At 43.3% G+C, this 24,428-nt stretch overlaps 1 protein-coding gene across 13 annotated transcripts in view; it reads left to right on the top strand.

Moving 5' to 3' along the window:
- The window catches only part of PITPNM3 (PITPNM family member 3), a 6,156,742-nt gene that overhangs the window by 5,874,993 nt on the left and 257,321 nt on the right, over nt 1-24,428 (top strand). For all 13 annotated transcript variants that reach the window (XM_069615040.1, XM_069615036.1, XM_069615037.1 and 10 more), the window contains one exon: nt 22,355-22,483. In XM_069615040.1, coding sequence (XP_069471141.1) covers nt 22,355-22,483 — 129 coding nt within the window. The remainder of the gene's footprint in view (nt 1-22,354; nt 22,484-24,428) is intronic.

Raw genomic sequence — 24,428 nt, 5'->3', positions numbered from 1 at the left:
CTGTGTTCTACTTCTACTTGAGGAAACTGGGTGAATCCCTTTTCTTCGTTTTCCAAGGCTTGCCCTTATCTTCCCTCCTTCTTATAACTTTTGCTTCCGAACATTGACAATATCGAAGTACTTTTGGCTACGTTGAATCGTGAACTCTCTGACTGTGTGATCTTCGGCAACAGGCCCTGGTGTCTTTTGACTTTTGAACTCCTGTCTGTGAGTGTTTCTCGATTCTGTCTGCCTAACCAAAATATTGCCTGTGATTTTTGCCTCCAACTCCCTCTGGGTATCTCAGGTGCTTAGTGTGCTTTTGCCCCGGTAGCATTTAATGTCACGGATACGTGTTTATTTAGTAGACCGAACTGTCAAAAAGTGATCGCAATCGTATTCGCGGTAACGTGTTTTGTTCGGAACACCGGTTGATTCAAACACAGGGCACTTACCTTGAGACCTACTGTACACAGTGAATTGGTCAGTTGTAGTATATTTAATGTGTGGTTTTTATTTGAGTTTAATAGAAGTGTTGTGTTTATAACGAATGGTTTAAAAATAAATGAACTTATATTTTTTACCTGAAACCTTGAGTCACAGTAATTGTGGTCCCTTTGTGTAATCTCTGCTACTGCTCATGTACTCTTGAGATAAGCCTGGCTGCTCTGCCACTGCTACCGCTCTGACATAGTAGTACAGGCTTGTACCAAAGGTAAAACTTGTTTTGCCACCTGTAGTCTTAATTGTGGGTAGTGGTCCCTAAGGGCACTGCACAGGATTCTGCCTAACAGTGATCTCATTATTATGGTTTTTCTCCTGTTTTGATCAGATCTTCCGAGGGAAAATTTTAGAAGACCAAAGTTGCCCGAGTACCATTTCCAATTTGTTCTGCTAGTATAAACAAACTTAGTTTGCCTTGGAGTAATGGCATCAATGTTTTTAGGGATAGGGTGGATATACAGAGCAATAAGATGGTTGGGGTGTGAATTACTGTCGAATGACAAAGAAAACCTAGAAAGGCATGGTGTCAGAGACTGAGCAGTGAGATTTTTATTTCTCTATGAACCAAGATTTTGCGATGTTTAGGCACAATGGCAATATAAAACCTTCGTGCATTAAAAAGAATGGCAGAATGATCTGACTATAAAAGGTTAATAAGGAAACAATCTTCGGGAAATACATTCCTAAGGATTACACAATCAATAGTGCAGCCCTTATTATGAGTAACCCCTATAGTAAAAAAATACAAAACAGAGACTGGAGAATAGGCAGAGCAGCAGAACAAGCTAGTAGCAGAATACGCTCTAGGATCATTCAAAGCAAGGATCATAGAATAGTAGTGCCCTTAGTCCCAGGAGTTTGTCTGTGGGATGCAGATGATATTGCTTGGGCAATCGTCTAGAGCTCCTGGCCCAGATTGCCTTGCTCCTGTTGTTATTAAGAGTGACCCCAAACTCTGGGTGGGTCTGCTACGAGTGCTGTTTGATTCAATCTTTGCAACCCACCTGATATCAGAGACTTGGTCTGAGTCTATTATCCTCCCCATATATAAAAGGCACAATATCAATGACCCTTGTAACTAAAGGGCAATCACACTTTTGGATGCTTCAAGCTATTTGTTTGAACCTCTTAATTTAAGGGCTCTGAACAGTTGGTTGAAGCATCTTGGTGTGATTTGGCGCTTTCAGGTTGGATTCAAACCCTGTAAGGGCACTGCTCTAAACGCAACAATGATGGCATATTTAAAAGCAGCCATAATAAAAGGTGCCTCTGGTAGTACTTATATGTTTGTTTGTTTATTATTTATAATGCGCGTCATACCCAAGGGAAACAGGGCGCAGCAGATACAAGAATATGCGAGACTTGGTTACACACAAATTATGCCAAGGGCGTACACCAAAATTATGCAAAAGTTATACAAGACTTATATACATGACAATATACATACATGATGTAAGCATGTGGGGGTTAATTACAAGGAGACATGTTTATATATAAAATATACAGAGGACTGATGCCAGAGATACAGGGTAGTGGTTAGTGGCAGGCTGGCTTGGTCATATAGATAGCCTACTATTAGGTTAGGAGAGTGGGTTGTTTGGATTTTAGCCATATAATAATGTTGGCTCTGAATTCGTTGTAGGTTTGGTTCGTTCTTAAACTGGGAGAAAGATTGTTCCAAAGTTTGGACGCTTTCACCGGGAAACTGTTGCCTCCGATTGTGGCCCGTTTGAAGGTGGGTACGATGAGACGGTCTTTATTGGCAGATCTGGTAGGTCTGGAGGATGTCTGCTTGTGGAATCTCTCCACTAGATAGATGGGAGCGGCATTGTTGAGGGATTTATGAGTCAGAGATAGAGTTTTCAGGAGTACTTTCTCATAGGTTGGTAGCCAGTTATGCTGTCGACTAACCTGGGAGATGTGTTCTTTTCGGGACATGTCTAGGGCCGCTCTCAGGGCATTGTTTTGAAGGATTTGGATGTGTTTGATAGTGGCTTTAGATGATCCTAGGTAGAGTGCATTACAGTAGTCAAGACATGAGAGGATGAGAGCTCTGGCTAAAGTAATGCAGCTGTTATCTGATAGGAATGGTTTGCCAGTGCGTATCAATTTGCATGTGTAGGCTGTAGACGATGCAAGGGAGTTAACCTGTTTTGTGAATGATAATTGAGAATCGAGGTAGAAGCCGAGTGTTTTTACCTCATGCTCTACTTTTATGATGTTACCATCGATTATGAATGATGAGTATTTGGGTCCTAGTTTTTTGTAGGTTGGGTGCCTAGAATGATAAGTTCAGTTTTATCATCATTCAGGCATAGGCCGTAAGTGGCCATCCATGCCTGGATGATGATATACACTCTATTCACCAAGGCCAAATCCTTTTCATAATCCCCAGAAAGCGGGAGGAGGATCTGGGTATCATCTGCATAGTTAGTGTAGGTGATACCAAGATGATCCAGATCATCGAAAAGGGGCTTAGTGAAAATGTTGTAGAGTGTTGGCGAGACACAGGATCCCTGAGGCACACCACAGGTGATGGGTATGGAGTCAGCGGCCACTAGCGGCGAGAAGACCCTCATTGTTCTGCCATTTAAGAAGGATCTGATCCAAGTGATGGCTTGATGGGAGAAGTGTGCTGCTGTGTTGAGGTGGTTGCATAAGATGGAGTGGTCGACAAGATCGAAGGCCGCTGAGAGATCTAGGAGGAGGAGGAGAAGTGCTGATGACCCCTTATCTTTAAGCTCATCGATTTGGGTCTTTAAATCAATAAGGGCAGTTTCCGTGCCATGCTGGGGGCGGAAGCCAGATTGTCTGGCCTCTAGCAGGTGATGTTGTTCCAAGTGTTTTTGAATTTGGGTGTAAACTACTTTATCCAGGATCTTTAGGAGAAAAGGCACCGTGGTGATGGGCCTATAGTTTGTCGGTATAGATGGGTCGAAAGTGGGTTTTTTTTAGCAATGGGAGTACCCATGACTGTTTCAGATTGGTGGGAATAGTGCCAGTGGTGAAGGATGCGTTGATGAGTTTGGTAATGAATGACGATAGGTCGCGGGCCGCATCCTTGATGAGTTGTGCCGGACATATATCCCCCTGACAATTTGACGGTTTAAGGGATAAAATTATTCTTTCCACTTCAATGATGGAGACCTTAGTGAAGTTGAATTGTGTGGCATCACCTCTACTGTCTTTGCCTGTGGAATTGGGTGCAGAAGGATCAGGTAGGCTGATTCGTTTGTGGGAGATTTTATCTTGTAGAGTAGCTATTTTGCTGGAAAGGGCGAATTGGATGTCCTCGCACCATTTCTTGTCTTTTAGGCAGGTATCAGGTAGTGCTATTGGGGTCTCTACTTCTTTAAGAATAGTGAACAGTTCCTTTATATTTGACTTGGCATTGGATATGCGTGTGTCAAAGGATGTACGTTTCGCAAGGTAAATTTCTTTTTTGTACAAGGATGACAGTTTTGCAAGTTTGAGTTTATTAGCTTCAGATGGATGTTTGCTCCATATGGCCTTGCATTTTCTTTTTTGTTGTCGAAGGCTTTTTAGGAATGGTGTGAACCAATTATTCAGGTGGGTTTTTTGTTTGCCACCTTATCCGCTTTATGCCTGCCATTCAGCTTTTCCTCACGTTCTGCGAGGCTCTTTTCGCTTTCGCCCTCTTGAGAGCGCAGATTCGTTGATTTCTTCTCACCCTTTTCTGAATGAGTGGAAATATCCATAAGATCGGTGCAACCTAGGAAGTCGTCTACTGTTCTTGGTGATCGCGTGAGATCGATTTCTTTTTGCTGGGACTTTTGGCCTGATCTATTTTCGTGTATTTGCTTTTCGCCCTGGCTGGGTCCCCTCGCAGCTGCTACAGCCGACATACCTGGAACCGGCTTTCCAGTGTGATAGTTTTTTTGTAGCTGCGTCTTTTGAGCTTTGGACGATTTTCCTCCTTCTGGATGCTCTTGTATGAGTCGAAACAGGGTTTGTTCTTTATCCTTCAACCTTCGTGCTGCCTCTTTCCCCCGCCCTATGGGCGCCGAGGTTTCGGGCGGCACAGATCTTTTCAGGGTTTCGATGGACTCAACCTTTTTTTCCAGGGCTTCCAGTTTCTTCTCCCAGTGTGTTTTCTGGTTAGACGTCGTTGGTTGATCTTCCGGGATTGTTGGTCTTATTTTAGGGCATGTTCTCGATCTTTTTCTCCAGAGCTTGGATGGCGGTTTCCCATTGGTTTTTCTTGTTTAGAGCTTTGTCCACCGAACCAGGTATGAGGCTTTCCACCTGGGCCAATTTCTCCATCAAGTTCGATGGCAGTGCTGTGTTGTCCTGAACGTTTTCTTTAATCGCTTCGTACAATTTACAGAATGGAGCTAAGAACGATAGTCATGGCAGACATAATAGCAATCATTTCTGGTTTTTTATTGGGAGACTCATTTTGTAGAGCCACCGCAATGTTGCTAAGACGTCTCTTTTTTGGCGAGACTTGATTTTTTTCAGCTCTTCTCAATGAGGCTGATGAGTCCATCCCTAGAGAGTCCCCTGCTGTTCGTGGATTTCTATCAAAATTTACCGACGTTCTTGGTGAGCCAAACTTTGTATGCTGGGTTTCCTTGTAGGATTTTAGCAGATCCCCTTTTGTCATGGGGGTAGAGGGAGGACCGATGGACAAATGGGGCTTTGTCCAGGCCAGCCGCTCTTCTGAGTCTGAGTAGAGCTGTGTCGTTCGCTTTGGATCCACAGGTCCTTGGGTTCCTTTAACCCCCTCAACTTCTTTCTCGTCTTCCAGCACAAGTATCTCATCTATGGTCACTGGGAACCCTTTTGGAATTTTAGGGATCTGGGTTGTGAGTGCCTTATCTCTTGAGTGGCTCATTACATTTGGTAACCCTGATGTTGGTGTCTCCACTGCCTTTGCTTTGTCTATGGGCGTAACGGGTACCTTTGTAGATGTACATGCTTTTTCTTGAGCGGTATCTTTACACGGCCCTTGGTTGTCTCTTATATCTGCGTCAGTTTTCCTTTGTTTTTGGCAGGCTGGGTGTCCGCTGCTATTTCCAACATTTCGGCATCTGATATTTCTCTGTCTAAACTTTGTTTTCTTTTGTGTTGTTGGGTGAATGCCGGTCAATTGGCACAGCGAGTAGAGCGCCCGCTTTGACACCCGTGCAGAGCCTGTTAACGCAGGTTCGAATCCCGGCGGGGCCAAACTCAGCCTTTCATCCTTCCGAGGTCGATAAATGAGCACCACACACCGTGGGTAATAATAAGCAGCGCTCAGATACCTGAGGGTTTGTAGCGCTATATAAAAGCCTAATTATTATTATTATTATTATTAAGAAGGTTTTTAGCGAGGCTGACAAGAGAGGGTTTGGTAGCCCTTTTGACATTTGACCGCCTCTTCTGCTGCATTTCCTTGACTTTTGTTCCACCGGGAGAGATTTATTTAATAGTCTCGAGTTCACCATCTTGTTTGATCCCTGCATCCTAGCTTTGGCCAGGGTGTTAGTTTTTTTTCTCTTTTTTCTTTTTGCACCAGTTCCATTTCTGAGTTGCTCACCATCAGTTTCCTTATTCAAATCCTCCGGCTCTCCCTCCGTTTGATTTTCACTCCTCAGGCCATCTTCGTCTGAATCTGTCTCTTTGCCGCAATCTGAGACTATTGGTCTGTCGGTGCACTCTCTACGAGGCAGGGGGGACCTTATGTTACTTATACCCATCTCTTTCCTGTATTTGGTCTGCTCATAGTCTGAGTCGTGCAGCACAACTTGGACCCGAAGAACTTTGGGCTTCTGATTACCATTATCAATTAGCAGTAGTGGTCTCTTCACCATTACCCCTTCTGTGGGGGGGATCTTCTCTCCTCCTCATACGTAGGTCGATGTAGTGATAACTCAATTATTTCAGTTAATTCCCTTACCATGGTATCATCATCTGTCTTTTTAGGCCACCGAGAACCCCTGCTGTCCGGGTTTTGGGTTCGTGCCCCACTTTGCTGGACTTTACTTTGATTTTCAATATTGGGTGGATCAGCAAACTCCAAACTGGGCTCTTCTCGCTCCTGTTCCTAAACCCGGTCATTATCAGACCCGCTACCCGCCGTGTGGTTTAAGTCGAACGGAGCCCGTCCTTCGACCACGCACGGCAGAGCTCCCTTCCGTGTAGCTGGACTGATTTTCCCGCCCTGGGGCGTGGGGGAAGGCGAGCGGACTGACCGTTCGCTTCCTGTCTCGTGGTCCTCCAAATCACTGCATTCCTGTTGCACCTCTGGATCTTCTTTCCTTGATGTGGAAGGCAGCATTGTCGACTGAAACGCCATCACAGACGGGGACGGCGACCCGGCGTCTCGGGCGTAGCCTCGTAGATCAGGTGCAGTGTTGTTTTGTGCTCTTTGTTTATTTGCCAGGCCATGTGTTAGAGATTGGTCACAGGCTGGCCCCGGGGTTGTCAATAGGAGGTCGAGGATCGAGGGGGTTACTGGCGGTCTTTGCGTCGAGTCCGATTTACTCCTCCTCCTTTTTCCCGGGCTCGCTTTCCCCCCTGACTTTACCGTTTTGAGCGGCTGCAGAGCTTTCAAGATGCTGGTCACAGGTCGGACAGGTCGCACCTCTGGCTCCATTTGAGTTCGGCTTTGCGTCTGCAGCGGACTGGCTTGTCCTCCACGCACTTCCAGCACGAAACAGCAGAAACAGTATGGCCAGATGCGTTGCCCTTGTCGCCGCGTTCGGGCTTAACGCCGCAAGGGTGAACTGGCTCTGTGTTTATGGGCAGAGAGTGTCACGTGAGCAGTCACGTGACCGCCGCAATGCTCCGCCTCCTCCTCCTCCCGGAAGCAAGCGTTCGAAGAGCGCGACTTTAGGAAAACTCCCAGCGCTAGTTTACAGGCAGCAGTTAGCAGCAGCACCAGGTAAAACTGTTTGTTTTCTTAAAAGTACTCCTTTACTGCAGAGGAGAGGTCCACCTGTCAGTGGATTGTGGTAGCATTAGGTAGAGGAAGGGGCCAGATGGTAGGTGTGAGGGCAAACAAGTGTAGGGCAGTGATGGTTGGCACTTGGAGGTGGCATGTGGGTGTGAAGGTTCACAGCAATGTCATTCCATGAGTGGGTGAAGTGGTGGTGGCTAGCATTAGAGCATGAGATAATTATACTTAGAGTTAGTAGAGATTCACAACACATTGTCTATCAAATAGAATGTGGAAATATCCTGAATTGTATGTTTCATTTAATTTCATGCAGTTCCCCTAACCCAATTGCTGACCAGCTGATGGATCGTATTTTATCAAAAAAAGTGATTCTTTTGATTATCGTGGATTATTCTGAAAACTGTATAATTGGTTGACTGTGACCAACCGTTTTGTTGTTTTCTTTTGCTTTGAATAATATTGTGATTTATCTATGTATGACTTATCAACTGTAATTGTATGCAGTTGTTTGCTGAATTTCGTTTACTTTCAATGTACACTTGGGGACCATCTGTGAATGGGGTGATAATATGTAAATATTTAATTGGTATTGTAGCCCTGAAGAGGATCTTTGTGGGAGGTCGAAACACCTGTTGGCAACATACCATTAGCAAAACATGTCTAATAAACAATAGCAGCAGTTAATATGGGACTTCATTTCTGAATAGATTTGTAACAGCAAAGAGTATAATAACTTTTCAGAATTCTGACATAAATGATTACGGATGTGGTGTTAGGCAGAAACCTGTGCAGTTCCCTTAGGGACCACTGCAAAAGATTTAAGACTACAGGTGTTTGGCAGTAAACGCACTTGGTAGCAGTCTGTACCACACAGATTTACCTGGTAGCTGTGGCTGAGCAGTCAGACTTCCCTCAAGAAGAGTTAGGCAGTATGTAGAGTATACACAATAGGTACAGAGATACAGTAGCACAAGCAAACACTGACCAGAGCTTTGGCGTAAAAGTGTATAATTATTTATTTAAAGACACACTTGTAAATTACACTAGCACAAAGAGGTAAGTAAATTCAGCACACAGTCACTACTATATATATACAACCCTAAGTACTTATTAGACAAGTCTTAATGAGAAACACCACTTATTTTCAGACAGAGGTGAGCGCTTAACATAAGATGGCACTCTAATAAATTATTAAAAAGGGAGGGAAAAAGGCAGAGTTATGGAAGCACACAAATTTCAATACTTTTAAAAAGAACCACAGTAAGGCAGGATAGGCAGAATTCTACTGGAGAGCAAGGAAGTCAATTGCAAGGCCCACTCTTGGAGAAAGGAAGCAGAAGGGGTCCAGGTTCATACAGTGGGGTTATGCCCAAAGAGTCTTGTAGATAGTTTGCACACAAAGAATGAAATTAAAGTCAGGAAAAGTTAGCTAGGTTGTCCCAGGTCAGCCCAGGTTAGAAAGTCAAGGCTTTACTGTCACCCCGAACGATCTGTCACAAGGGAAGCCAGGCGGGACACAGTAACTTAAGTGGGAAGGAAGCTCCAGCGGGGGCAGTTGTTTCTGGCAGCGGGTGCAAGTCAGTGTTTGGTCCAGAGGAAGAGGAGGCCTCGCAGTGGAGGAAAGATGAAGGTCGTTGCACTGCCAGGGAAGAAACCAGCCGCGGAGTTCTTCGGTTAAAAGGTACTACCCTTCTCTTCGCGGTAGTGGTAACCCGTGGTATTCCGGTTGCCGGGGTGCTTGGCACGGGCAAGGCAGCCACGAGATGCTCCAGGAAGGTGAAAAGAAGGCAAAACTGGTTATCCCCACCAGTCAAAGGAAGAAGACTCTCCGGATTGGAGATCTCCTCTGTCGTAGGGAAAAGTGGTGAGACGGTTCAGCAGGGCTCCACCGGTGGTGTCGTCGTTGCAGGTTGGCTCAGCTTCTCCCTCCTCAGATTCTTAGGTCCTGTGGCGACTTCTGAAGTTCCAGTCCCCAAAGCCCTGCTTTTATGCAGCAAACCCCCATTCATTCAGCCTACCTGTCAATCAAACATGCTAAGTGGTGAGCCGGCCGACTCACCGCTTGGGCCAATCACACAAGAGTGCGACTTGAGTTGCCAAGGCAACTCAGTCCAGGGTGCCTAAACCCCCTCCCACACCCCCTGTGGTACCCAGACAGAGTGGCACCACTTATGGAGGCTTCTGTGGAGAAGCCCGCCAAAAAGTGGAACAAAGGGCTCGACTTGGGTTGGAGTCACAGATGAGAACACAAACACCATTTTAGAATCGAGTTCTGGCAAAAAATACCAACCGGTGAATTAATATTAAATAAATAAACTGGCGGTATGTTCGAGGCTATAGGAATTAAATAATTAAAGTTGGTAGCCTCGAACAATGGGAAAATCCCAGAAAGATATATTCGCGGTTGAATATAAAAAGTAGTATCCACTGCCACCAGCCAAAACTCGATCAGGGGGGACGGAGACGTGCCCCCTCGAACAACAGACCCCGGGCAATCGAATTGCCCCGACCAGTACGTCCACAATATGATGGTTTGTACTGGTTTCTGTTTATAATTTGGGACTAGTAAAGCCAATGGTGACTTTACATGCCCTGGGAGACAGTAGTCAGTCCCAGGGTATGGAGTCTATGTTTGGGGGTCGCTACGACACCCCTGGGTTACGACACGGAGAGTGCTGTGTAACCCACATCAAAAACACATGAGACCCTATGGAGTAAAATACCCCATAGCCCATAAAACACATGGAAAGACAAAGGAACACCTCAAATCATGTCTAAGAGTGGGAGTAAAAGAGTCTCACTCTTAGCAGGAGAAAAAAATAAACCCCAAAAAATCCAGCAAAGCTGCTGGGGGACTCACTAGGTTTGGGAAATTAGCCTTTACAGAGAATTCTCCCTAACACGTGGCACAAGTGGTCTAGATTAATATATGTAGCTTGTGAAGGTTAGTGATTTTGGGTCAAGGTCACAATCTTAGACCAGTGCTTGTGCCCTGTTGATAGAAGGAGAGGTTAAAAAATATTTTGGTAAGAGTTAGCTCGGTGGAGTATTTACCCATTTAGTAAAATACATATTTCGTCTCATTGGGGTTTAACTCTGAAAAGTTGTCTTTTGCTTTTGTCTAAGATATACTGAAATCTTGTAGCATTAACCTGCTGATCTTTACCATGCTTAAATACAAGTTGTGTGTAGTCTACAAAATTCTACAGCTGATTTCAAAGACATGCAGAATTTCAATAGAGAGGCTATAGATAAGTATTAAAAAGCAGGGGCAACAAACGTAATTCTTGTGGAACGGCCTAACCAACAGTTTCTTCCCAAGACTGGCATGGTCCCATTATTATTATTACAGTATTTATTCAGATCTAGCTTTGGGAAGTAAAGGAGCGATTTACATTCAAAGGGGAAGAACACGGTGAGGAAAGCAGAGAAACAAGGGAGCAGTTTGCTTACAGGGAAGGGTGAGCACAGGCAATTTGCAGCAAGGGATCTACCAGCAACTGGGAAGGAAGCAGTGGGCAGTAGATCACCCAGTGTCAGGTATGGCCAGAAGTGGTGGATGTGTGCATCTAGGTGTTAGTGAGGAGCCATTCCTTGAAGAAAATAGTTTTGAGCTCCTTTCTGAAATATTGAAGTGATGCAGTGACTCTGATGTTGACAGGGAGCAGGTTCCAGATTCTTGGGGCATAGACAGAGGACTGTCATCTGGTTCTTTACTCCCTACACCGGCAGAGTTCAAGTCTGTGCATGCCTTTACTTCTGGTAGCCTCCAAGAGATGCAGTTTCTCAGTGAGGTAGCTTGGGGACTTCTGGGTGACAGCCTTTTAAATGATGCAGCAGGATTTGAAGTGGGAGCCAGTCCAGTTTGATGATGGTCGTGGTGACGTGGTCCAATTGGTGGACTCCTTTGATGAGTCATGCTGCAGCATATTGGACAAATCTTTGGGGTGCCAGGGTAGTCACTGGAAGGACTTCCCAAGGACACTGCCAAAATCTAGGTGAGAGAGGCCAAGGCTTGGAAAGCAGATGTTTCGTTGTTTTCTGGGATGAAGGGCTTGATTTTCCACAGGAGAGAATGTTGGTACCACACTGTTTGTGTATTCCTTGCTTTGTGCTGTTTGAAGGAGAGGTATCTGTTGATGATTTGGGGCAAGTGGTCAGCTAGGATGTAACACCCTCGATGGTTCAGGATGTTCAGTGTTGGTCAGCAGTAGGAATTCAGTTCTGAATGGGTTGGTAAGCACTTGACATCCACGACGGGATCAATGTGAGGCAATTCTGAAGACTGTGAATGTCTTTTGATTGAGGATGTCTTGAGGTAGAGCTGCATGTCATCTGCATATTGGTGGATGTGGATGTTCTGTGGAGCGGTGAGTATTCCATGCAGTACCTATCACAGGGGAGAAGATTAATCATTGCAGGACTCCAAAGATGATTGATAGAGTTGGTGATCTTTTGGAATCTATTTGTATGAACTGGTGGCGATTAGCAAGGTAGAAGTTGAACCAGCTGAGGACGATCTTGCTGATCTCCATGTGGCGATATAGATTTTCGGTTAGTGTCTGGTGATCTATTGTGTCGAATGCTGTGTGGATGAACCAGGGGGCAAAAATGGCCATCAAGGATTTTCAGGGCATTGTGATCACCTTGATGGTAGCGGTTTACATGCTGCATCTAGTTTTAAAGCCGGATTGGTATGTTTGAAGGAGGTTGTTGGCTTTGATATGCTGGAGGAGTTACGTGGCTACCGCTTTCTCAAGGATCTTACCTAAAAAGGGAATATGGGTGATGAGGCAGTAGTTGCTGAGATCATCAGGGTCCAGTGCTGTTTTTTTGAAAAGTGGGATTACTTTACTGATCTTGAGGGTTAAGGATAAGTTGCCTTGTGTTATGGAGGGGTTGATGATTTTCAGGTAAGAGAGGAGTGCTTCAGTCAGAATGGTCTTGATTACGGAGGCAGCAAGCATATCAGAGTACGATGTGGCATGAGTGATGGTAGGGTTGCAGTGACATCTTGCATAGTGGGCGTCTTAAAGGTTGTCCAGTTAGTTGTGGTTTTGTGAGATGGGACGTATAGTGGCCTGTCAATTGCAGCATTCGTGTCTATGTGATGGTAGGATCACGCTGGTCTTGTTTATTAATCAAGAGTTGATGGCGGTGGATTGTTCGATGAATTGCACTGAGGGTGGGTCAGGCAGAGGGTCAATGCGGTTACTTATGGCTATGAAAAAGGTTCTGCTTTCTTTGTGAGCCTTGGCTATAGTGTTTTGGTAGTAGTTGGCCTTGACAGTGGTGATCAGTTGTCTCTAGATGTAGCACAGATTTCCTTGAGCAGGGCAAGGACTGATACGCTGCAGGATATTTTCCAAGTCTTTACTTGTTTTCGGATGTATCCCATCCTAACTATTGAGGATCTATTTATAATGAAGAGGCTAACCACTATCTTGATTTGTCATTCACAAAAGCTTCCACCTTTAACTTGCTTGTTTGGGATGTTATGATCCAAAGTATCAAAAGGAGAGGATAAATCCAAACGCATGAGAAGCCCTGACTCCCCATTAAAAAAGTTGAGTAGTGAGTCTTAGCAAGAAGGGTGAGTCAACTTGGTTTGAAAATTAATAATTTGTTATCTGAAATAAGATTGAATGCTGTTGCACCATTCATCCAATGGTTCTTGGGAATAGTGTTGCACATAGTCACTGAATTTAGGATGTTAAGTAACTTTTTAGAAGAGTTTGAGCCTTGGTCAATGTTGGTAGCATAATAAGTGTACTTGGTTTCCATCAATGCACGCCTATATTCAAACTGGTCTAATTTATATTTTATAGTGATCTCATTATTATGGTTTTCCTCCTGTTTCGATCAGATCTTCTGAGGGACAATTTTAGAAGACCAAAGTTGCCCGAGTACCATTTCCAATTTGTTCTGCTAGTATAAACGAACTTAGTTTGCCTTGGAGTAATGGCATCAATGTTTTTAAGGATAGGGTGGTTATACAGAGGAATAATAATGTTGGGGTGTGAATTACTGTCGAATGACAAAGAAAACCTAAAGCTATTGTTAGGTAAACCTAACAATAAATGCCAGTTCTGTACTTCTGGCTGGTTTGAATCCAGATTGGGATTCCCCTAGGAGATTTCATTGTTCAACAAATTAAGTCAGTTGGATAGTATTTTCAGCAAAATGGCACATCATTGATGGGATGGTAACTAGAGCATACTGTCAGATCCAAGTTATGCATCTTCAATAAAGGAATGACCTAGGTCGGTTCTAAAGTGTTAAGGACAGTGGCCTTATCAAATGATGAATTTATGAGTTTAGTAATAACCGGACTTGGAATATCAGTACAGACCTCAACTACAGCTGAAGGGAATGGGCCCTTAAAATAGTAGGTCGGGTTAAGGCTAGTTAAGATGTTTGTAGTCTTCTGACAAGAGACGTTAGCAGAGGATGGACAATAGTTTGAGCCAAGACTGGGGGTGAAGTATGGCTAGAAGTGTAGACATCAGCTATTGAAGAAGTGTGAGTCAACTTGGTTTGAAAATTAATAGTTTGTTACCTGAAATAAGATTGAATGCTTTTGCGCCATTCATCCAATGGTTCTTAGGAATAGTGTTGCACATAGTCAATGAATTTAGGATGTTAAGTAACTTTTTAGAAGAGTTTGAGGCTTAGTCAATGTTGGTAGCATAGTAAGTGTACTTGGTTTCCATCACTGCACGCCTATGTTCAAACCTGTCTAATTTATATTTTATAGCGATTGTTAGGGAGAATTCTCATCAATGGCTGATTTCCCTCACCTAGTTAGTCCCCCAGCAGCTTTGCTGGACTTCTGGAGTTTATTTATTTCCACTTGGTAAGAGTGATAGCTTTTCCCCCACTCTTACCTATGTTTTGCTATGTGTTTCTACCTGTTTTTGTGATTATGGACTATAAAGTACACCACTTCAGTAGCCCTCTCCTCTTGTGTGTCACACAGCACCTTCAGTGGCGTGGCACAGGGTTGTCTTTGAGACTTCCCTCGACTCCATTTCTGAGGCGACTACCGTCCCCCAGAAAAGGGTAAAGTTACCATTAACTTTACTTAGTCAATCTACCACAGATCCAGAACACCCCATCTTCCTTGGAGTGCTGGAAAGGGTTACTTCGTGTCCCTTTGTATCTGTACCTCCTAGAGCATTGTTTTGCTCTTTTAACATTTAGACTTAGCTGGTGGCACTGGTATCTACCCTAACTTTTCTACCGCGAATATATTAGATAAACATGGTACTGTTCTTGGCTATTATATTAGCCTCGAACATAAACCCGCTTGACCAAATCTTTCTTTTGGCTCCGGTTGGGTTTATTTGCCATTTCATTTTGTTAAAGTCCTTCTTGTGTTTTACTTTGCGTGGCAAACTAGGTTCGCCTTCTTTGTTCACTGTCTTTTGGCGTGCTTCTGCGTGGGCTGAATGTGAGGGAGGGGTGTAGACACCCCCTGCACAGGGTATCCTAGGAAACCCAAGTCACACTTTGTCATGATTGGCCAGGGTAGTTGACCGGGCTGGACAACCTCCCTGCTGGGTGATTGACAGCCAGGCTTTGTGAATGGTGTTTTTTCGTATAATAGGCAGGTCTCTTGGCCTAGAAGTCAGAGATTCACCACTGAAACTACAAGGAACCGAAGAGAAGTGGAGAGAATGGCGGCTGCTGCAACTACCCCGTCCCGGTGAAGCCCTGCTGCAGCCCTGAGCTATCTTCCCTTCAACGACTTAGAGAAGATCCAGTCCCGAGTCTTCTTCCCTTTAGCTTGGTGGGGATAACCAGCTCATCTTCTACAGCCAGAAGATCCTCTTCTTTGGTCGAAATTGCTGCACGCTGCTGTAGTGGTCCGGATATCCACCTGACAAGCCTCTCCTGTTTTTAAGCAGCACACCTTTTATTCCTCATCGCTGCTGCCGGCTTCATCCCTGTGTGGTGGAGACCCCCTTCAGACGTCCTCCTTCACAACGAAGCTCCAGGAATCGTGGGTCTGCGGGAAACCAACAGGAACAATTGCCAGGGCACCAGCTGCACCATTGGAACAAAGTACTGTGTTCTACTTCTACTTGAGGAAACTGGGTGAATCCCTTTTCTTCGTTTTCCAAGGCTTGCCCTTATCTTCCCTCCTTCTTATAACTTTTGCTTCCGAACATTGACAATATCGAAGTACTTTTGGCTACGTTGAATCGTGAACTCTCTGACTGTGTGATCTTCGGCAACAGGCCCTGGTGTCTTTTGACTTTTGAACTCCTGTCTCTGAGTGTTTCTCGATTCTGTCTGCCTAACCAAAATATTGCCTGTGATTTTTGCCTCCAACTCCCTCTGGGTATCTCAGGTGCTTAGTGTGCTTTTGCCCCGGTAGCATTTCATGTCACGGATACGCGTTTATTTAGTAGACCGAACTGTCAAAAAGTGATCGCAATCGTATTCACGGTAACGTGTTTTGTTCGGAACACCGGTTGATTCAAACACAGGGCACTTACCTTGAGACCTACTGTACACAGTGAATTGGTCAGTTGTAGTATATTTAATGTGTGGTTTTTATTTGAGTTTAATAGAAGTGTTGTGTTTATAACGAATGGTTTAAAAATAAATGTACTTATATTTTTTACCTGAAACCTTGAGTCACAGTAATTGTGGTCCCTTTGTGTAATCTCTGCTACTGCTCATGTACTCTTGAGATAAGCCTGGCTGCTCTGCCACTGCTACCGCTCTGACATAGTAGTACAGGCTTGTACCAAAGGTAAAACTTGTTTTGCCACCTGTAGTCTTAATTGTGGGTAGTGGTCCCTAAGGGCACTGCACAGGATTCTGCCTAACAGTGATCTCATTATTATGGTTTTTCTCCTGTTTTGATCAGATCTTCCGAGGGACAATTTTAGAAGACCAAAGTTGCCCGAGTACCATTTCCAATTTGTTCTGCTAGTATAAACAAACTTAGTTTGCCTTGGAGTAATGGCATCAATGTTTTTAGGGATAGGGTGGATATACAGAGCAATACGATGGTTGGGGTGTGAATTACTGTCGAATGACAAAGAAAACCTAGAAAGGCATGGTGTCAGAGACTGAGCAGTGAGATTTTTATTTCTCTATGAACCAAGATTTTGCGATGTTTAGGCACAATGGGAATATAAAACCTTTGTGCATTAAAAAGAATGGCAGAATGATCTGACTATAAAAGGTTAATAAGGAAACAATCTTCGGGAAATACATTCCTAAGGATTACACAATCAATAGTGCAGCCCTTATTATGAGTAACCCCTATAGTAAAAAAATACAAAACAGAGACTGGAGAATAGGCAGAGCAGCAGAACAAGCTAGTAGCAGAATACGCTCTAGGATCATTCAAAGCAAGGATCATAGAATAGTAGTGCCCTTAGTCCCAGGAGTTTGTCTGTGGGATGCAGATGATATTGCTTGGGCAATCGTCTAGAGCTCCTGGCCCAGATTGCCTTGCTCCTGTTGTTATTAAGAGTGACCCCAAACTCTGGGTGGGTCTGCTACGAGTGCTGTTTGATTCAATCTTTGCAACCCACCTGATATCAGAGACTTGGTCTGAGTCTATTATCCTCCCCATATATAAAAGGCACAATATCAATGACCCTTGTAACTAAAGGGCAATCACACTTTTGGATGCTTCAAGCTATTTGTTTGAACCTCTTAATTTAAGGGCTCTGAACAGTTGGTTGAAGCATCTTGGTGTGATTTGGCGCTTTCAGGTTGGATTCAAACCCTGTAAGGGCACTGCTCTAAACGCAACAATGATGGCATATTTAAAAGCAGCCATAATAAAAGGTGCCTCTGGTAGTACTTATATGTTTGTTTGTTTATTATTTATAATGCGCGTCATACCCAAGGGAAACAGGGCGCAGCAGATACAAGAATATGCGAGACTTGGTTACACACAAATTATGCCAAGGGCGTACACCAAAATTATGCAAAAGTTATACAAGACTTATATACATGACAATATACATACATGATGTAAGCATGTGGGGGTTAATTACAAGGAGACATGTTTATATATATAATATACAGAGGACTGATGCCAGAGATACAGGGTAGTGGTTAGTGGCAGGCTGGCTTGGTCATATAGATAGCCTACTATTAGGTTAGGAGAGTGGGTTGTTTGGATTTTAGCCATATAATAATGTTGGCTCTGAATTTGTTGTAGGTTTGGTTCGTTCTTAAGCTGGGAGAAAGATTGTTCCAAAGTTTGGACGCTTTCACCGGGAAACTGTTGCCTCCGATTGTGGCCCGTTTGAAGGTGGGTACGATGAGACAGTCTTTATTGGCAGATCTGGTAGGTCTGGAGGATGTCTGCTTGTGGAATCTCTCCACTAGATAGATGGGAGCGGCATTGTTGAGGGATTTATGAGTCAGAGATAGAGTTTTCAGGAGTACTTTCTCATAGGTTGGTAGCCAGTTATGCTGTCGACTAACCTGGGAGATGTGTCCTTTTCGGGACATGTCTAGGGCCGCTCTCAGGGCATTGTTTTGAAGGATTTGGATGTGTTTGATAGTGGCTTTAGATGATCCTAGGTAGAGTGCATTACAGTAGTCAAGACATGAGAGGATGAGAGCTCTGGCTAAAGTAATGCAGCTGTTATCTGATAGGAATGGTTTGCCAGTGCGTATCAATTTGCATGTGTAGGCTGTAGACGATGCAAGGGAGTTAACCTGTTTTGTGAATGATAATTGAGAATCGAGGTAGAAGCCGAGTGTTTTTACCTCATGCTCTACTTTTATGATGTTACCATCGATTATGAATGATGAGTATTTGGGTCCTAGTTTTTTGTAGGTTGGGTGCCTAGAATGATAAGTTCAGTTTTATCATCATTCAGGCATAGGCCGTAAGTGGCCATCCATGCCTGGATGATGATATACACTCTATTCACCAAGGCCAAATCCTTTTCATAATCCCCAGAAAGCGGGAGGAGGATCTGGGTATCATCTGCATAGTTAGTGTAGGTGATACCAAGATGATCCAGATCATCGAAAAGGGGCTTAGTGAAAATGTTGTAGAGTGTTGGCGAGACACAGGATCCCTGAGGCACACCACAGGTGATGGGTATGGGGTCAGCGGCCACTAGCGGCGAGAAGACCCTCATTGTTCTGCCATTTAAGAAGGATCTGATCCAAGTGATGGCTTGATGGGAGAAGTGTGCTGCTGTGTAGAGGTGGTTGCATAAGATGGAGTGGTCGACAAGATCGAAGGCCGCTGAGAGATCTAGGAGGAGGAGGAGAAGTGCTGATGACCCCTTATCTTTAAGCTCATCGATTTGGGTCTTTAAATCAATAAGGGCAGTTTCCGTGCCATGCTGGGGGCGGAAGCCAGATTGTCTGGCCTCTAGCAGGTGATGTTGTTCCAAGTGTTTTTGAATTTGGGTGTAAACTACTTTATCCAGGATCTTTAGGAGAAAAGGCACCGTGGTGATGGGCCTATAGTTTGTCGGTATAGATGGGTCGAAAGTGGGTTTTTTTTAGCAATGGGAGTACCCATGACTGTTTCAGATTGGTGGGAATAGTGCCAGTGGTGAAGGTTGCGTTGATGAGTTTGGTAATGAATGACGATAGGTCGCGGGCCGCATCCTTGATGAGTTGTGCCGGACATATATCCCCCTGACAATTTGACGGTTTAAGGGATAAAATTATTCTTTCCACTTCAATGATGGAGACCTTAGTGAAGTTGAATTGTGTGGCATCACCTCTACTGTCTTTGCCTGTGGAATTGGGTGCAGAAGGATCAGGTAGGCTGATTCGTTTGTGGGAGATTTTATCTTGTAGAGTAGCTATTTTGCTGGAAAGGGCGAATTGGATGTCCTCGCACCATTTCTTGTCTTTTAGGCAGGTATCAGGTAGTGCTATTGGGGTCTCTACTTCTTTAAGAATAGTGAACAGTTCCTTTATATTTGACTTGGCATTGGATATGCGTGTGTCAAAGGATGTACGTTTCGCAAGGTAAATTTCTTTTTTGTACAAGGATGACAGTTTTGCAAGTTTGAGTTTATTAGCTTCAGATGGATGTTTGCTCCATATGGCCTTGCATTTTCTTTTTTGTTGTCGAAGGCTTTTTAGGAATGGTGTGAACCAATTATTCAGGTGGGTTTTTTGTTTGGTAGATCTTAGTTTTGCTGGGGCAATCTGATTCAACGAGGTCGTCATGGCTTTATTAAACTCTTCTACTAAGCTCTAAGGGTCGGAGTTGTCATGGAGAGAGTTGAGAGTAGGGAGTAGTATCGGTAGGAGCCTGTCCGCAGTGATGTTTTTTTTGTTTCTTGTTAAGGTGGGAGGAGCCCTGATGGCCGCAGCGGGTGGGGACCTTGGATATGAGCAGTGCTTTGATAGGGTCAATAGAGAAAGACTTTTGAATAGCATGCTGGCTTGGGGTGTACCATTGAAACTGATCCAATTATTGGCAGATTTATGTCGAGTGACCTCCATTAGGGAAAGGCTTACGGTGGAGGGTATGGTGTCCGGATCAATTCAGACCTTTGTTGGCCTAAAGCGAGGCTGTGTCCTGGCCCCTCCCCTCTTTAATGCTTACATCTTGGATATTCGTGGTCTATGTCCATCTGGCATTACCTACCCGGTCAAGCTGGGTAATCTTAAGCTTGACTGGTTGGCATTTGCCGATGATCTGATTTTCTTCAACAAAACACCTATCAGGCTGCAGAGGAAACTGAACCTGTTCTTTCATTATGCAACAGAAAACAATCTTTTGGTAAATGGCGAAAAATCGAAAAATAGTTATTTTCACCAATGTCTAGAAGTTGGAAAGAGTTCTTTCCATTAGATACCTGGTATACAACTTAACTAATGGAGAGTCTATTTCAGAGTGGAAGAATACCTTGTGAATCAAATCCTGTCCTCTGATTTCACAGCAATCTATCTGGTGAAGGTGGAACCAGCTTGAATTGCTTTCACACCTATAAAGGAGTATGCGTAATTACCTAGGAAAAGATAGTTTACATTTACCTTTTTCCATGTAACAAGTTTTGCAGCTTTTATATACGCTTTTGTTTAAATCAGCTGCCAACTTTAGAGCGTGTGGGTAATTGGAAGAAAGCAGGAGTAGAGTTGTCCTTAAACTGTAGACTCTGTAAATGGACATCTACTCTGGAAACACTAAAGCATCTGGTCTTGGAATGCCCCAGGTTGACTGTGAACAGAAATTTCCTTTTTAAATCTGTAGCACCTAAGGGCTCTACTTGGACGGGTGGAATGTTTTGGTCAAGACTAATGAGGGGAGATACTGTTTAATTAATTGTGGCTCTTCATAGATTCTTTATGGACGTGTTTAAGATAATTGAAGATGGAATGCGACGGGTAAGAGGTTGTACTGTATCTATTTGTGTTCCTTGGCTCTTCTGTTTCTGATGTTTTTATTCTTGCTTAAGATTTTTAAATATGTATTGTATGTATATGATATAAAAAATCTTTTATTTTGTGTAAGGTTTATGTTTTGCAAACCAAAATGACAATACAAAAATAAATAAATACAAATTATCCAGTAAAAACAAACAATATATAAACGGTTAATGGTTAAAACAACAATAATAAGTCTTATACTGCAACCCCTAGTCCACTATTAATCTGTAGATCCATCCATCCTTTATGTAATAAGTCATACTTGGCTCCTGTGACCTGGTAATTTCCCCAGAAGCCATTATTTCACTGAGGAAGTGTGTGTTAGCATTCTTCTTCCGAGTTAAACTATGCACAGAAACTAACAGGTAAAATATAGTGTCTTTTAATCCTGGGACAATGGGTAGAATCTTAGAGGTTTTACCTTCTTAGAGAGCCATGACCATCCAACTCTATGGGTGAAAAGTAGTTCCGTGAACAAATCTCCAGATCCTGTTTCCTACAAATGAAGTCTCTTGCCATTGGCACGCTCCTAGTCCCCTTCAATCTTTTGGGCTACAGTCAATGGAGCTTTGTGAATCCGCTTAGCTCATGCTTTCCACAGGTAAAAGCTTATCTCAAAAACTCACCCTAACTTAGTGAAAGGCAGTCCTCACTAAATCAATTCTTCCTACAGGTGATTTGTGATTTGTTCCTTTCTGTTGGCTGCTACCATTGCCACTTTATACGGTTAATTTACTTTGCAAGGTCATTTTGAGAAGTACTGCTGCTAACCTACTCCATCCACAATTCAGAATGTAGATCGATCAAAATAACTACACCCCCTTGCCCCTCCCCTCGTCCCCTTGCCAACAGTTCAATGAAGCATTACAAGGGTGCCTTGTCTTTTTATTGAGCCATCACACTGGTATTCTCTTTACTACAAACATTGTATTCCCTGAACAAAACTGTCCTAAAATGAGCAATTTTCGCTTAAAAGTACGATTTTTCACCCAATGCTTTTTTAAGGAGAAAACTAAAATATGTAAAAAATGTCATGATATTTGCTTGCCACTTATATCGGAGATAGGCACATGTACATTGGCCTTTACCTAAAACGTCTTTAATCCTATTTTTAGGCTCTGTGTCCAACAAAGAAAACACAACTTTAAACCCACACATGTCAAGTAATTTACCCTTCCCTCTATGATCTCCGGAAGTGATAAAACAAAACATTTCAACTCTTGAAGTGCGCTTGAGCTTCCCTGTAGAGTGCCAACACATTTATTTGGAAAAACATTCTCTTACGTTTTCTAAATAGGTTCTATAACATATAACATATGCATTTTAAACTGCACAGGGGCCGTTAGCATTTACTGCAGCCTGTTACTGTTACGTGCAATGTGGGGGCATCTTTATTGGCACAAAAGGTCACATATACTGGTAGATAACATCGAAACATTCTTTTCACTTTGCTGTCACAGTGCACTATATGTTATGACCTTGTATTGATGAAACGTTTAATTATCATCTGCTTCTTGTTTCTTTAACAAGGTTCTTGCAGACAAGTGTTAATGCCGTTGCTTTGTTTTAATGCAGTGCCACATAAAAATATGTGCTGCCTATGGCTCGATGAAAGATATCTCAGTCTACAATGTGCTGGGATTATCGGCAACACAGATCTACATTGTTGGACGTCCAGCAAAGAAGTATCAGAATCAGTGCCATGTAGGTAGAATTAAAGCTATCTTTCACATCACTAGGTGAAGTATTTTTAACTGTCTATGTATTTTTTCTAGATGTGTTTTATTGAAATAAATGTATAAATTGAACATTTTATTACGGTATGCATGTTTTTAATATCAATAGTGATCTAGTACATAGATGAATTAGTAACACGAAAACAATCATAGAACAAACAACAAGTAAAGCAACTCTAACACATAATATAAATTACCTAGGTAAAACATTCTCAGATTTCACATGTAGCAAAGGGTGTGGGATGACATAGCCCCAGCCAAGGATGCCCCACAACAGGACTACAAGCCATCTTAGAGTTAGCTGTCATCTAAATGGGGAGAGGAAGAAGTGGATGTCAGTAAGTCCAAATATGTTGGGTTGGCTGATGGAGGTAATACTTTGATGAGGGGTTTTAACTGTAAAATGGAACCCTTCTAGTAAGCTGATGATAGCTGGATCCGTCCAAGGAATAAAGCAAGGAATCTCCTCAGAAAGTAGGAACATGAGAAACGTTCAGATAGAAGACTAAATTGAATAGGGCTATTGAAACAGGATGGCGAGTGAAGATGTGAGGATTAGTGCAGCGTGAAGTAGGAGAATCCCAGCAACATCAGTTTGGTTGGAATGGATAGTTCTTGCCTTACTGGGTTATCAGGATATGGAAAGATGCAGGAAGAAGGAATAGCAAGAAAATCCCAACTGGTACCAATTGCCAGTCAAAATTATCCTGAAAAGTAGCAGCGATCACAGCAGAAGGAGCAGTTGATCACCATGCTGAACTGATTGATGACTGCAGTGGGTGTGCGGTCACTCATGTGGCATCCTACTCCATGGAGCTTGCATCGGATGAACACAGCCAATCAATGATGCCCATATCGCCATACTGATGCAATTCATCAGACAGGGGGATCATTTAAAATTATTTATACAAGGTAGACAAGCTATAAAATGAAGGCCTGCGATTCTGCTCCTTGCAATCACCTCTCCTGTCTGCCGTCAGTGGCTTCTAGTAGTGTGTGGGAGGTTCATGCAGAAGGTTATATCACTAGTCTCTTGATTATCATCAAACTGAATTATGAAGTACAGTCTATTAATTTTCAATAGGAAGTTCTGTGGCATGAGTCGTATTGTGGACTGCCTGACTACCGGCATACCGCTGGAAGCAAAGTACTTTTTCATGTGTGGGTGGCTTAGGTGGTATGTGTCTTATGTTTTGTAACAGACGTTGAGTGTATTTGTGCAGGAAGCAGACACTGGTACCTGGAAGGGTAGATTGGTAAACAGTGCAAACTATATTGAAGCCACATAGTCAATGGCAGCAAAGCATGAAAAAGAGTTAAGTGTAAAAAAAAAACTGTTTTCCTTTCTGCACTCTGTTAAAGAAATCAGACACCGGACCGAAACTTGACTGGGGCTAGTTCGATTAACATTTAATGGCAATTCTGCAAAGGGAACACAGGAATACAGAAACTTAAAAACCCACAGCCTCGATCCTCCGTTAGCTACCCCCAAGTGCAACATGTTATATGGTCTTCGATACATTGCAACCAATGACTTTGGTAAAATAATGTATGACTTAATTAAAGAGATTTTCAGACCATCCAATTAACATAATGATTCCTTATGTGAAAGCAGTCGAGCTGCAGACTCTCCAAGGTTACTCGCTACACTAGCAAAAGATTCCAGAGCAGATTTGCACCTGCTTTCCAATAAACTCATACACTCTTATCAACATTCTGCTGGAAGTCGGATCAGGTCACACCTGGCTATGAACTAAATACCTGTGTGAAATTACATACCCATACGCGGAGGCTGCATTTAGCAGGCATGTGGGTAAAATCCTACTTATGTGTGCCAAACCAGAACTTCATCTTGTCAGCAAGAATATATGTAATCCAAAATGGAGTCACCATAACTATACAGTGCTGGTGAG

This window comes from Ambystoma mexicanum, chromosome 9 (assembly GCF_040938575.1).
Source record: "Ambystoma mexicanum isolate Mex_15411 chromosome 9, UKY_AmexF1_1, whole genome shotgun sequence".
In the NCBI taxonomy this organism is placed as follows: Eukaryota; Metazoa; Chordata; class Amphibia; order Caudata; family Ambystomatidae; genus Ambystoma; species Ambystoma mexicanum.
The sequence above is the reverse complement of the archived record's forward strand: the minus strand, read 5'-3'. Positions and strand labels throughout refer to the sequence as shown.